We start from the raw sequence: 15,322 nt of genomic DNA on the forward strand, positions 1-15,322 counted from the left end.
CCTGTAAAGCACCATCCCCTCTCCTCCAGCTCTTAGGAAAGCCCTGGGAACCTCAGTGCAATTCATATTTTATTCTTGATATAAATTTAGACTAACCCAAGACACAAGTGAAAAACAACCATCTCCTCTTTTATTCCCTAACTTCACAAATCATGGGAAAATTCACTCCATATTGAGTGGACGCCCCTCGGTTCAGCACTGGAACGGTCGCAGGACTGCCAGCAAAGGAGCTAAGCGAGCCCATGGGATCGATCTGCCGAGGTTAAAATCCACTGGTTTCAAGTGGGAGATGGCAGGATGTGGCCTGCCTGCCTTCCTAAGGTTCACGTCAAGCTTTGCTCTCAGTTTGAGGAAAATAAGATAAAATGACCTGCCTGAGGAGCAGACTGCCGCACTGACGCGATAGATTTGCATTAGCTTCAAAGAGGAGCAGCTTCCCATCACCCTATTAGCACTACACTAGAACAAGCGGCCTCAGTGTCAAATGTCTGTAGAAAAACTACATCTTGGGGCAGCACTGAACTCCCTGCTGTGATCCACAGTGTGCCGTGCCTTCCCCTTCTGGGTTAGATTTATCCTTTTTAGTACCTAATTTAGAAAGAAAAAAAACCCTAAGATCCTTCAGAAAAAGCAGTAAGACCTCATGTTCCAGATCCTCATGTTTCTTTTTTAATGCTTCCTTAAGGGTCTCCATTTTTCTGTCACTTATCATCATCCAGAGTAATTTTGGGCTGTTAGAGAAAGTTCATTGCTGTAATTGCAACCATATTGGTCATTAAAGTTGACAGACAGCTGCTGAAGAAGTCACTTGCTGATTCCTACTACCCAGCAGATGCCTCTCAGCGCTTGCTAAAATGTTAGCTTGAATTTATGAAATGGAAGCAAATGCATTTTACCTTAAGGACTGATCATTTCAAGGAGAGGAAAACATGACAAACTCATCCAGGGCTTTTATTTGTAAACAGCATTTGCCTCCTCCTTCCCTAGCTAGGGTGGAAGCGCCCAGTCTTGTCCACAGCCCGTGAGGCTGCCTGCGTGCCCTCTCCTGTCTGCGAGGATCCGTGCTCCTCAGGGAGACATCTCAGCCCTTCGACCTCTTTTTTCTGAGATGATGAACAAGCACATCTCATGGGACATTCCTGAGCTGGAGGCCATTTAGCAATAATGATAAAAGTCTGCACTGAAAGCTCTGGAAGAGCAGGGAGGCCAGCAGGGACGGCAACAGCCTGCCCTGCCCTGCTCTGCGGGGAAGCAGCAGCGCTCAGTCCCTCAAAGCCTCCCTGCACCTCCCGCACTTTGCTTTTCATTTACTACTGGCAATTTCTTCCGTGCTGCAAAGGCAAAAGTTGCTTTTCACAGGCTGGAGGCCAGGGGCAATCCCGGACCCCCGCTCAGCCCCACTGCACCCCCCGCTTTGCCAGACAGGGGTTATTTCCAGATTTCCACGTACCTTTTTATTTATTGCTGGTATGATTCAGTAAGTAAATATTTCTCACCAATATACTCAGCTTGTATAATAAATGCCACACACCACATGTTAGAAAATAAGGACCCACTCAGGATGGCTTTTTTAACCAGTAAACTTTATTTATATATAACAACAGTACAAAGTGAGTCCTTGGCTTGCAAAATAGGAGTGTTTCATATTTACAATAGGTACACAATAATATATTAGAATAATAACAAAACCCCCTTTTTCCTTGGAACATTTTTAAATACTTAAACTTTCTTACATTTTTTCCACAACACTTGTAAAAACAACAAAAAACAGACAATCATCTTAAAAAAAAATATAATACAGAACTCCAGTGTGTCAAGTATAATGGGGAGGGGAAGAGCCAGAGAACGATACGGTGGAATGGGTACGGATACAAATCAATTCATTATTCCTGCCAATACACAAATCCCCTAAAACTGACGTGTGTTTATTTTAAGGAGGGGGGGGCAGAAGAAATCAGAATCTGTTCCATGGCTAATACCTCTACATTCCGTGACATTTTGGGGAGCTCCAGAAGATTTAGTACCTGTACATTCCCTTTCCTTTGCCGCTTCCCACCGCTTCTCGTAACAGCCCCCAAGGTGCCATTAGCACAGAAACACTCATCAATAAGAGAAGGATATTTTACTGCAGTATCTTCTGAAGCTAGGAAATAACGTGGCAAAATCAGCTCGTCAGCTCATTTACTTTCCGACGGCTCCTCTTGCAGGCACACCTTTCTTCTGCCCAGTCCATGAGGTGGAAACATCTGATGGAGAAGCTGTTGCATAAACTTCCAAGCTTATTCGAAACAGAGGTATTAAAAATCTCAAAGGAAAGGCCGTATAGCAGACCTCGTGTTTGATCTGGCAGCCTCAGGAGGCCCAGGGAGTTTGGGATATTGTCTGTGCAATTGGATGGACCCTGCAGGTCTTTTCAGCACGTTCTTAGGCGCTGCAGGAATGTCTGTCTTTTAGTATTATCTTCCACTTTGACAAAGAAAGGAGAGGAATGGGTAACATGGGGGCAAATGGGGATCTAAAAGAACAAGCACACAGACACCGCCGTGCTCACAGCACGGCCAAAACACCTTCAGCTGCGGTTCAGCTGCTTCTGGTGCAACTGCAGCAGCAACGTCGGCGCAGACGCCCAGGCAAGACAAGGAGCTTTTCCAGCAAGGGAGCAGCCGGCCTGTGCTGCCCCGCTGCCTTCTCCTCCCCACCTCCCACCCCTGGCACGGCCCCCGGCATGCAGTGAAGCTCCCCAGGCTGCAGGATGGGTACAGGAGACCCAGAGTTTTGTGCTAGGAGCCGGGAAGGCAATAGGTACCGCTAGCAGCTGGGACGCCAGCCTCTGTGCCGTGCCTTGCCCAGAACAGGACCACTGCCTGAAACTGGTTTCTTTTTTCTGTGGTGAACAGAGGCTTTGCACAAAGCCTTCCAGGTGGTAAAAATCGGTTTGAAGATTCCCATCCTCTTCCCTGCCAAAACTAATCTGACCAACCCACATTTAAATTGTACCTTCAGGGTTGCTCAGCTCAGTGGATCCTGAACGGCACCTTCTTGGCAGCGCACGCTGGCGTCTTTTACTCCGATTATTTCCCCACTGAATGTCAAATTAAAAAACTCAAGCAGCCTATCCACACGGGTGTTGGGTGGCCTTGTAGCTGTCACCAGTGCTTTGCCTTCAGCCTCCAACCCACCGGTCTCAGTGGCCTCGGGAGAAGGCTGGGAGGAGGCTGGGGCGATGCAGGCGTTTCACCGAACACACATTCACTAAACAGACGGGACTGCTCACCTAGCTCTACCTAGCACGCAACTATATACAACATCGCAGCTCCCTGCGTTATTGGCTTGCGGTTTATGGTACAAATGCAATTCTGAAATAGGATGGCTGAAGCTTTGTGGCATTTTAATGTATCTTTGATGTCAGTTATTTATCCTTCTCTGAACATTTTTTCTTCTCTCCAGGGTACAGTCACACGTGAGCTTTCCCTGATGTCCCAGCTTATTCAAGTCAGTCTATTTTAGTTTCATTTAGTTTGGCGAGCTGAGTCCCTGTGGCAGGTGAGCTCTGACAGCACTGGAGACCGATGGAGAAGAGCCAGTGACAGGTGAGAATGTGGCTGGGCTGCTGCCAGGGAACAGGCTCGAGGCACAGGCTTGGACAGGAGCATCACGGGGACCACGCCAGGAGCTGCTCTGTACTTTGCCAACCTGCTGCCCTGGGGACAGGGCAGGGACAGCAGGCAGGTTGGTGCTTCTCATCCCCGTTGGCTGCTTGGAAATAAGACTTTGTTTGTCGGTTGTGCCCACTGGAGGAGGAAAGCGCTCCGACCCTTTCCACGCAGATTAGACGACTCGCAGCAAGGTGCTCAGAGTCAGCAGCGCGCAGGAATGCAACCCCAGAGCTTTAAGCCCTCTTGCTTTTGTTCTCCACGTGCTCACCCATATTGCTCCCTACATTATGTAATTTTTGGTGAAGTCCAGTTGAACGTAGGAGAGAGAACTTACGTGGGGACAGGCCGTTAGGATTTTAAGACAGTGTGTTGAAGGCACTGCTGTGATGAAGGTCTCTGTTGCCACCGTGTCCAGCGGCTGCACTCGCCATCCCCACTGTGTCACAGCATTGAGACCCTGTGGGAAGGCATCACCATCCGGCACGGCCACGTCCAGCCTCCTTTGGAGATAAACCTCTGCTGCCCGGGATGCTGCCCACCAGCAGTGAAGCCGTGGAAGCAGTTTTGCTTCTCAGCGCTGGTTCCTGTGGTGGGTCTTCACGCAGCTGCCGGACTGGTCCATGCTGGATCTCATGGGACTCCAGCGCTTTGGCCGTGCTGATCTCTCCGGCCTCCCTTTAAACATAAATTCATCCTTTATGGCAAAGCGTGGACCACTTGACGTCCACATCTTCTGTACTTTGGTGGGCTGCAGTGTTGTGGTGCTCCACAGCAGGGCTCATGCGGAGACAATCTTGCCTATAAGTTAGACTCTTGTATATGGGTTTTTAATAAAGGCTTTCAAGGTGGAGAAGCGTTTGATTAGCACCTTGCTCCCCCTTGGAGTAGGTGCTTTGATAGCTCATGAGCAGAAGATTAAATGGAATTATTTAAGCAGTGACACCAGGCAGAGAGATTCTGGAAAATGACGTCTCCCACTTTGATGTCGAAACACCTGAAACGAAGTGAACTGGAGAATCAAAACACCAACCAGCCTTGCAGGAGGAAGGGGGCAATGAGAAGGATGTGAAATCATTTCATGTAAGGCAAAGTCACTGCCCCCTCCTGACCAAACCTCAAGTCCAGTTTGCTGCAAGTGCGAAGAAAATGCCATCTTGAGATCTGAAGCTTCCTCTTCCCAAGGGAGTAGTGGGAAAGTCAGATGCAAACAGGGCAATAGATTACAAGCGTTTTGCCCCAAGGGGATATGTTGCTTCATTCCATATAATTGCCTATAAAGATCCATAATTAATTCAACCACATGAGTATATACTTGGCAGATGATTTAATGGCCACCCATTCCAGCCAGCACCGTGCTGCTCCCTGTGCCACCCTGCTCATGCCTTTTCAGGTGATGGAAGAAGAGGTGTTTCTGCTGCTTCCCTTGGAAGTCAGTCAGTCAAAAGTGTAATAGCTTACTGGTTTGCAAAGTGCTCCCACTGCTCTCCCTTTCCTCCTCTGCCCAAATTCCTCCCACAACACAGAAAATAAACTCAGCTGTCCCCTTCTCAGTGCTCTCCTGTATTCATGGAATACAGACCCTGTGTTTGGCCAGCTTGGACGCATTGGATTCTTTTAATCCTTACTCACAAACCAGTACCTCCGGGCTCTGCAATCGGTTTTCTTTTCCCTCCCTCATCCTTACCTTCCAGGATAATCCCAGTTTACAGGCCCTTTCCCAGGCTTCTGACAGGACAGGGGGAGAGGCTGCTAAGGGGCAAATCAGCCAAGCAGGACAGGCAGCCCATCGTGCTGCACGTAGAGCATCGTGAGCAGGGAGACCTCCCACGTGCTGCCTCTCCTGCTGCCTGCCCGTGGGGCAACGGGCAGCCAAAACGCACATGGAAAAGACACTGGACACCGGCACTGCCGGCATTGCTGCTGGGTGGCTGCAGCACCCACACTTAGCGCTGCCCAGCAGACCCCTTGCAGGGAACCCAGCGGGTGGTTGGGGACTTCGACTTTTGCTGAGAAAATACTGGGGAAGGGGGAATGACAAAATGTTTGCTTATGGGGTGCTCCTGGTCAGAAGGTAGAGAGCAGGAGGAGGAAAGTATGCTTAAAAGCAGCTACGCAAAAGCCTCTCAGATAGATGTGAAGACAGAGGACCATGAGGGCCTGACTTGGGTTGCAGGGCCAGCACACCTTCAGGAGCACCCAGGTGATGAAAAGCCAGGTCTTTGCTTTGGGCAGTACTCATATTTTGTGAATCCTGCAGGCATAACTCTTCAGACTAATATTTAGAAGCATTTGGAAACTGTTGGAAAACCATTTGGAGTGTTTTCTTTGGGTTTCAGAGTACCATAAGAATTTGGTGAACCATCTGAATACGAATACTCAAAGCAATGACCACAACTAAAACATAGACCTGGCAATCACTCCCAGCAGCTGCACGTCGGATCACTGCAAACAGCAGCAACAGAAACCAGTAAAAAAATGAGACCTGGAGGATTTCAGAACCCGACACTCTGCAATCCCCTGTAACACCAGCAGCAAAGAGCAGGGCAGGCTGGCGGCTGCTGTGAGGATGGCTCACCACGTCCGCGGTGCTGGGCTCCAGGACGTCAGGCTTTCATAGGACAACCCACAAGCTTGCACGTTTTCTGTCTTTGAAATTAGACTCATTGTGCAGCAGAAGGATCCCTGGGAAGGCAACTGTTCTGGTAATGGGCAGTACGAATCCTGCTCTGCTCCTCAGTCTGTCTCTGCCAGCTTGCTCCGTGTCTCGGTAAATCCAAGCCCTCCAGTTACAAAGCTCAGGCTGTTGTAAATGTCAAGAACTTATTGCACAAGGTTGATCATTATCATCAGTATCTTCTCCCAAGTATTAATAGGGCACAGAGAAACTCCTAGAAATGGATTAACCAAAAGAAAGTGGACTTGGCATGGCTTTTTCTGAAGGGTAATTAAAATAACAAATTTCCTGAGTATTTCTCTACATGCTTCTCCCCTCGCCTGTTGCTGGCTTCTGTTAGGTCTGTGCCTTGAGACCAAAAGCCAGCAGCTCACTCGGTGCATGGGGAGCCTGTGGTGACCCTCCCGGGCTCTGGGATGGATATGAAAATGGATTTTCCTTCGACACACACTGGCTGCAAACTAAGGTCCCAGTCCAGCACAGCACTGCCTGGGCAGGGCTGAGCAGATGTCGGGAGCTATTTTCCTGCCACTGCCAAGCTCATGCAGTCAATACTTGTACTTCCATTAGACCTAATCACCCTGTCCTCCCCACTGCAGCCTGCGCAAATATCAATATTTATTACAGAGAGAAATATTTACAGCGTTCCTTCCCCTCCTGGCACTCTACAAAGGGACACACACAAGCTTTGGTGTCGTTGAAAGAAATAACACTCACAAACATTTGCCTATCACTGGCCACAAGAACACGTGCCGTCGGGGCCAGCAAGGAACTGAATATAACAACAAGACGCCGAGACAGAGACAAGACAGCAGCGCTAGCTGGCCCGTGGAGTGCTGGTTGAGGTTTTGCCTTGCCTAGAGCACAAAGATTTCTTTCCCCTCCCCAGTGGAAACACAAGTCCTGCGCTGACCCCGGGCGACCCCGTGAATGCTGGCAGAGAAACTCAAAGGGAGCCTGTGCCGATCAGCTCTGCAAGTCAAACAGAAAAGCAATAAATAGCTCATCTCGCTACGTTGAGTCTTTTCAAGTATCGCTCACTGTAAACATTGGGGGGGTGTTGGTTTTTACTGCCAGAAATTCAGAGGCGGCTGCCAGAAACCACCCCAAAACCCAACCAAGGAGGCTTCATCCCAGCTCTGCCCGATGGGAGAGGGCAGCCGGCTGCTCTGCTCTGAGCGTACCTGCAGGAACCAGCATTGCACCGAGCGCGGCCGGGCACGGCCGTGGGCATCCCACCGCTGCTCAGCGGGCTGCCGGCTCACTGCAGTGTGCCGGCCTCCAGCGAGGGGAATGGGGGTGGAAAAGGGGAAAGCATTTAAAATCAGATCTTTCCTCGTTCAACAGTAAATGGGATTTAAAAAAAATATATATATATCGACACTATATAAATACATAGATAAAGCTGGATTTCAAGACAGGTTGGATGATCTGATGGTTTTGCAATTCAGGTAAAGTTCCTTCTAGTGCCTATAAGTTACTCAGCCACGGAACTATTTTCTGGCTAAACCGCTATTTTACTTGTGTAAAAAGGTGTGGTGCAAACTTGTGCTCATATTTTTTATAAGATCCCAAAAAGGAGAAGATTTCATTTTTCCAAATGTTCCAATTAGCATAAGAGTCCATTCGCAGAATGTCTGAGCCACATCCCCGGGAGTCTCTCGAGGACAGGATTCAGAGCTGAACCTTCTTGCCAGGATTATCTCTGTGGCCTCTGTGGTTTTTGTTCTATATCTTTTTTTTTTTCCTTTTTCTTTCCTTTTTTTTTTTTTTTAAAAAAAAAACTTTAAATAAAGTTTTATTTTCTAATATACATCAAACAATTTTCATGCAAAGCAGCAGTCATGGAGACATCCAGACTTTCCAGGTTCCTTCTTTCCATGTATGCTCGAAAAAATGATCCATCTTGATTTGACTTTGATTGAGATGCTTTGTCCTTTTCTCTTCCTGCCTTTTCAAACCGGATCCTATGTGGTTTTGAACACAGTCACTCCTTGGGCCAGTCTGCTCACTCCAGAAGAGCCTTGGTATTTATATGTGTTCAGCGCCTTTCTTGCTTGTTCTCCTTCTTAATTCCCCAGCGTCCGTGCAATCCTCTGCCCTTTGCTGTCTGCGAGCACCGTGTCCTTTCTTCAGCTCTCAATAGACATGGCACCAATAAGTTGCTCTACTTTGTATGCCAGACGCTGCCTACGTGCCTGTTCATCCTGCTCCAAAGCCCCAATGAGCTGGTACAGAAAACATCAAAAGGGAGGGAAAAAAAAAAAAGAAAAAGAAAGAAATCAGCGTGCGAGAGGGGGTGGTAGAGGTGGGTGGGCAGCAAGATGTGAGCAACTTGAAACTTGGATGTGTGAAACTTAAATAACAAATGGCAAAGCAACGCGACGAGCGCTTCGCCGTGCCGCAGCCGTCCTCATTGATTTGTTGGACCGCTTGGTGCACATTACCCACACAACACCATCATTCCCACTCTTGTACCTTGGACTCCACATTTCTTGTCTCATTTAGCAGGAAAGTTATGAGATTTTTAAACCCTAATCAGAAATTAGCTGTGGCATTGTACCACAAACATACATGCAGTTAAATGACAAACCCCTTCCTCTTAACGGACATAATTGCAAAATAGGTTCTTCTTACACTGAAATGAAGGGGTGGAACAGATGGCAAGAACTTGGTTTCAAGTGATGCGTTCATTAAAGGAGCTCATGCTGCCAGGAATTCTTTGCAAACAGGAGTCTGCGCCACTGCAACATGGGAATTGTACCACACTGTTCCCAAAAGACAGGGATGTTTCTGGGGACCTTCAGTAGGTCATGATGATTTTCCACTGCATTTAGGAGTGGGCTGCACTGGGCAAATGCCAAGGCTGAGGAATGCAGTTGCTCCCACAGTATTTTAGGTTTCAGTCCTCCTGGGAAGTACGCTATGGGCACAGGACTCTTTGTGCATGAACAGAACAGAGCGGGAGAGCAGTGGTGCAAGCTACGGTCACACTGCATCAAGGACAAGGGAGGAGCTCTGGGCAGCAGCAAGGAGGGTCACTGCACAACCCAGGACCGCCCAGAAGCTCATCTCCTCTCCCATGCGGGTTGGCATCACCTCTGCGCCCACCCCAGGGGACACCCACCTCTTCGCTGTACTTGCTGACGTAGGAGTAGATCTCGTTGAGCGCGCTCAGCATGTTGAACTCGACGGCGTGCAGGCGCGACTGCTCGGCGAGGTAGGCGTTCATGTCCTGGTCGCTGATGGCAGGGAGCTTGGCGATGTCTGCGTAATACCTGCAGGAAGGAAAGCTGTCAGAAACACCAAGCCTCAAAACACCCCTCTTCTCCTTGGGATTTAAACAAAGCTCTGCAGGGAAAAGGGCAGCATTTTGCTTTATGCTTACATCTAGTAAAACAGGATCCCGGTCTGTAACAAGCCGAAAATAAGAGCAGCGATGCTTGGCAGGGCTGAGCTGTGCCACCAGCTTGCTGCAAGAGCCACCTCCTGCATTGCCGGCCAGCGACAGCAAAGCTGCTCGACGTGGGAGGTCGGGCAGGACCGGAGCCCCCAGGCCAGCCCCGCACCCACATTGCTGCCGCCCGCACGCTGCCACTCACCTCTCCACCCAGCTCTTGTAGCTGGGGATGTCCTTGGCATAGAGCAGCTTGTTGGAGGGGGAATCCTTGCCCAGGCGGTGCTCTGAGGTGGAGCAGGAATCCATGAAGGTCTGAGCCACAACAGAAAGGCAGGCATCTGTGATGCTGCCTTTGTGGATATCAAACACAAACTGGGGGTTTTTGATTACGTTCACCCAGAATCGCAGAGGGAGGCTGTGGGGAAATCAAGAAACAAAATTAACTGTGATGACAGAGGCTAGAAAAGGACATTTAGCTGCGGTTTGCGTTCCCAAGCAGAATACAAACGGTGGGAAGCAGCAATAACGTGAATAGGAGCTGGGCCAGGTCTATCAAACACCAGTGAGCCCAGTGCTGCCCGGGTTGCTTGTGACAGGTCCCGCTAGGCCTGGGCTGGACGCTGCTGCCCCATGTACCCCAGGAGCTGCTCTGGGGCCTGATCCTGCCCAGGATGGCAGAGGAGGCAAGAGCCGGGGGACAGCAGGCGCTGAGGGCAGGCTGGCTGTGCCAGGGCAGAGCTCGATGGTGCCGTCTGAGCAGCTCCACGAGGAGCCCATTAGACCGTGTTCTTAGAGCAGGAGTCCGCGGCGCAGAGCCGAGCCGGGGCAGCGGTGCTGCCGCCCCCGCGCTAATCAGCCGCTGCCCGGCCGGTCCGCAGTCCATCATCTGCCAGCGGTGCAGCAGGCATCAGAGGCTTTGTCCCCAAATCCCGAGGCCTTTGCAATCAAAGGGGAATTATTATTCCTTTTTTCTTTGGCTGTATAGCAGGATCAAAAAAACAGCTGCTGCTTTCTATTACCTTTCAAGTCTCGGCTCTCTCTGTCTACCCAGCTTGCTCACCGAAGGCTTCAGCTTAACTCTTGCTGCACTGCAGGCGAGCAGCTCGGCCGCAGCCCCAGCAGTGCCAGCTCCCAGACCCCCCGGCTCCCAATTCCAAGCCCCCGTTTGCTTTGACCTGTTACGGTGGCATAAGCCTTCTCCCATCTCCCCACCAAAATGCCCTTTCTGGGGATGCTGCAGCTGCCCAGAGCGCTCAGTAGAGCTGTTAGTTCAGAGACCGAATTTTCACCATTCTCCCGAGCCCACCGTGCTCCAGGCCAGGAGGAAGGACCAGGGCTCGTGTGGGCTGGTGGCTCCGGCAGCAAAAACTCTGCTGGTCGGTGCTTTCTTTTTTATTGCTTTAAGAAGTCTCATCTTTTTGTGTGATTCTGGAGTTCTTATTCTAATAACACCTTCCTCTAAGCCTTTCAATAAATTGTTTTTAGCTTCCCACAGCCTTAGCAGGGTACCCAGCTTTTGCAGCCATGATGATTAGAGGCCTTTTAAACCACGAGGGACTCAGGAAAATACAAAGTCTTCAGGGAGCAACCATTTGTTATGCTTTTTTTCCTTCCTCGAAGAGGTGAATTTCTAACCCACGGAGCTTTTAATCCTAAAATAACAGCAGAGGCAGAGATGTGAGAGCTCCTATTGTTTGGAAAAGGCTGAACCTGGCTGCAGTCCATGCCAGTGGCACACAGGGATGGCTCCTTCCCCCCTTGTCACCTACCCCACGATTTCCAAAGACCAGGTGTGTGGATCTACGGCCTGAGGCCGGTGCCCAGCTCCCACCCGGGCAGAGGACGCTGAGATAGCTGGGCACAGGGGTTAACGCTGCACCAGGGGTTCAGCTCGTGTGTGCATGGAGTCAGCACGAACCAGCATCAAACCCCACTGCCGCATCTGGGGCAGCAGCTGAAAAGCATTAACATGGCTTCATGGAACATCTCGTGCTTTGGAGCTACGGGACTTGGTTGTTCTCAGCCTTCCCAAAGTTCTTCCCCATCTCTGTTTTTCCCCAGGACACAGACAATTGCTCAGTACTGAGGTCTGCTCCCCTCTCCATCTTCCTCCTTCGTTCTTACCAATTGCTCTTCCACGTGTGCCTCACATCTGTGTCATGGATGCCGTGCTTATCTGCCTGCTCATCCAAGAAATCGAACATATACTTGATGGCCAGCGGGAGCGCGCTGCCGCGGTGCACGGTGCTGAACAGCGTCTCAAACAAGTCGTCCACAAATTTCTGCAGCGTACCCTAATGAAAGCAGCAACCGAGAAGGTGAAGGGAGGCGCAGGCACACGCTTGGCTAAGCAGCGGTGGCAGGAGGGGATGCCAGATGGCATTACCAGCTCTGCACAGCCCCGCAAAGTGCTGCCATGGACCCCACAGGAATAAGTAAGGTCGGGGTCCTTACGAATGCTGACTGTACAGCCAGAGGACCCCGGGGGGATGCTCCAGCTTGCAGTTATTCACGGCTGCATTTACTCTTTATTTCTCACCTGAAAGAAGTTCTTTTGCTCTCAAAAGCAAATCTGCATTATCTACAGTGATGAAACACGGTGAAAGGCAGGACCTTTCCTCTCTGCCCAAGGAAACCAGTTAAATATTTACAGGCACTGCTGTGTCTCTCCAATTCTTTGTGTTTTATAATGTGCAGAAGAAGGAAGCATTGCAGCCATAGCCTTGCAGCGTGAGAAAATCTGGGATGTGTTTCTGTTGCTGCCCCATGAGCCATCCAACCCCTGGCACCCAGGAAAGCCCGACTGGGACAGTATCCCCTGGGAGCTGAGCATCACTAGGGGCTGCACAGGATCCCTGGCAAGTGCCTATAGACAGACCTCCCTATGCATTTCCCAAGCAAATTTAGTGCATGGCAGTTACCTTTGTAGCTAATAGCCTGGTCAGGTAGATTTCAGACACCATCTTACTGCCCCGGTCTCCTTCCTTCTGGTCTCCATGGTCGTGGTTTTTGACCAAGTGCCAGACCTTGACCCCGCTCTCCAGGTCGGGGGTGATCATGGGGGCGCGGGAGCGCAAGCTGTCGGGGCTGCCGGTGTAACGGAAGGTGGAGTCTGAACAATGGGAGGAGAAGTCGGTCATGCTCAAAGCAACCCCCTTTTTCATTTCCCTGTCTCCTCTCAGTGATGCCACTGTGCTTGCTAATGCCAAAATCATCCGCCCTGGCTTTTTTATGGGGTAATGAAACGTAATACCAGCCTGGCACTGACGAAATGTGGCATTTGCCAAGGATACGTGTTGGTCTTCACTGAGAAGAGCCCTTCAGACTCAAGCTTTTGTGTTTTCACACTCAGACATGGGACTTTTCTGCTCCATTCACATCCTTTACTTATGTGAACCGACTCCTGCAGCACCGGCATCCTGATATCAGTCTTCCCTAAATAATAACAAGCTCCCCAGCACAACCAGCACAAAGGGAAGAAACTGTTGTTCCTGTTCTCCAGGCATTCATTAGAGCAACAAGGGCTCAAGCTGAGCACCAACTGCAGAGCCTGAGGCCAGTCCTGCATCCCGGCTGTGCCGCCCGTGGTGCTGAGCGGGTCCGGCCTCCCTGCTGTCCCTGCTTCTGCCCTCCTCCCTGGCAGGGAAATGGGAGCTCAAAGGTGAGCAGACAAAGGTTTTTCCCTTAATTGCTCAGAAACCATGGAGGGATGTGAGATACATTTAACTTCCCAAAGAATGTACCTCCCTGGATCCCATCCACAGCATCTTCAAGCTGAGACACCGGGCTGAGTAACACAATCATGTGCTGTTGGATTTTTTTCCTCTCACTAAATTTCTTTGTTCTCTGGGAATCTCATGCGTTTTCTCAAGTTTAGCCTCCAATTCACTGCTCACCCTCCTCATGGAGAGTAAGGGAATCAATCATAAATCAGCCGAGGGAAATACGCAAGTCATTACCAAACTAGCTAGATTTTCATCCCTGATTAAGGCTTAGATAAATGACTACTCCAACTGATATAATTAAGGAGACAGACAGGGGGACAGCTAGGGAAGCATCTAGTAATTCTATTTTTAAACACAGCTCTGTACTGATATATAATGGGGGAAGTAAATAAGTATCTCATTTAAATTCTGTCTGCACAATTAGAAGTATTAATCTTAACATGAGCGATGATAGTTCATATTGGGAGTTTGCAAAAGCTTTTCCATCTGACACAGATCAATGAGCACCGAGGACTCAGGCTGTGTGACCCAGCCTCGGTTTTTCCATCACCTGAAGCGCGGGAAGTGCTGGGCACTCGGGTGGACTACAACTCCCAGGGAGAAATACCTTTTCTCTTGGCTTTTGCCTAAGACTCTCCTGTGGATGGCTCCTCAGAACCCTTGCTTGAGAAAAAAAACCATTATTCTGGGGGCTATAAACAAGAGGAGGTTTGTCAGGAGATCTCTCGTTTGTAAAACACTCTGTAAAATGAAAGATAATGAAAGATCAGCACACTAGAGATTTTGCCACTGCTGCCTTTTATGGAAGTATATTATTACTATTATTGTGGATTTAGTGCTATAAACGCACACCTGGCACCTCGCAGACTCATTTACTCAGGCTGCAGCGTCTTCAGGGACCCTCTGTAAAGTGCCAAGCCCTGCTATTATGCAAATAATTAATTCCCAGGTGTGCACATCCGAGCACGCCGAGTTAAGATTGCCATTCCCCGGTTTTGACCCATTAGCTGAGGATTCAGGATCCTCCATGTAGAGAAGAAAGAGATGAAGGGATTGGGCTCTTCCCTGGTGCAGACCTGCTTACACACAAGGGACACAAAGCTGCTTTCCTGCAGCGGGAGCCCCAGGGGAGCTCTGCTGCATCCAGCCCCTCTCAGCAAAAGCCTTTCCCTGGGCTTTTCCAAGAGCCGTGTTTCCCAAGGCTGCTCATGTGCTTGGCATTTCCTTTTCCCTCCTCTCAGCTTCTCTGGGCTTTCTGCTGTTCTGTCCATAGATGGAAAAACCTTTGCAAAAAACCAGTAGCCAAGGGCATTCTTCTGTTTGGCACCTGAACGTGCCCTCATTGTGGCTGAGGTGGTGTGGTTCTTTGGGGGAAGCTGCTGCTTTTTCCCCCACCTAATTGCCTTGGGGTGCTGCCCTCCTGCAACAAAGGCAGCTTCAATACCAACCCCATCAAGATACACTCGCAAGTAAAGCTGCAAGCTCCAGGCTGGCTCTGAAATGCGGAGTACAGCAGGAGTAATGCCCGGTTGCTGCCTGTGAGCCATAGTTTCCCAGCCCTTAATGCTGCTTCTTACCGTATCTACTAATGGATGTCCGGGATATACTGGCAGAGGCAGGAATATTATAGGAGGAGGTCTGTTTGGGAACGAGAGCCACAACTGAGCGGTCCGATACCTGGGGAGGCAAAGGGAGAGAAGAAAAGCTCAGCGAGATGCACCGGCTGCTCACCCAGCAAACGCAGGTAACACCAGAGCTCGGGTGCAGCGTGGGCAGGGGGCACGGCACGGCACAGCATGGCACGGCACGGCACGGGGTCCCCAGGGCAGCCAAGCTCTCTGCTGGGTTGTCGGCGAGGGACCAAAGG

General features: G+C 50.1%; 1 protein-coding gene across 1 annotated transcript in view; it reads right to left on the bottom strand.

Moving 5' to 3' along the window:
- Window positions 1-1,566: 1,566 nt before the first annotated feature.
- PLXNA2 (plexin A2) overlaps window positions 1,567-15,322 on the bottom strand; it is a 180,276-nt gene continuing 166,520 nt past the window's right edge. The window contains exons 27-32 of the mRNA XM_037410617.1: window positions 15,033-15,132; window positions 12,652-12,842; window positions 11,855-12,024; window positions 9,933-10,145; window positions 9,458-9,608; window positions 1,567-8,558 (exon numbers count right to left, since the gene is read on the bottom strand). Of these exons, the coding sequence (XP_037266514.1) occupies window positions 8,463-8,558; window positions 9,458-9,608; window positions 9,933-10,145; window positions 11,855-12,024; window positions 12,652-12,842; window positions 15,033-15,132 (921 nt within the window). The 3' untranslated portion in view covers window positions 1,567-8,462. The remainder of the gene's footprint in view (window positions 8,559-9,457; window positions 9,609-9,932; window positions 10,146-11,854; window positions 12,025-12,651; window positions 12,843-15,032; window positions 15,133-15,322) is intronic.

The sequence above is a fragment of the Falco rusticolus genome, chromosome 17, assembly GCF_015220075.1.
Source record: "Falco rusticolus isolate bFalRus1 chromosome 17, bFalRus1.pri, whole genome shotgun sequence".
Taxonomy (NCBI): Eukaryota; Metazoa; Chordata; class Aves; order Falconiformes; family Falconidae; genus Falco; species Falco rusticolus.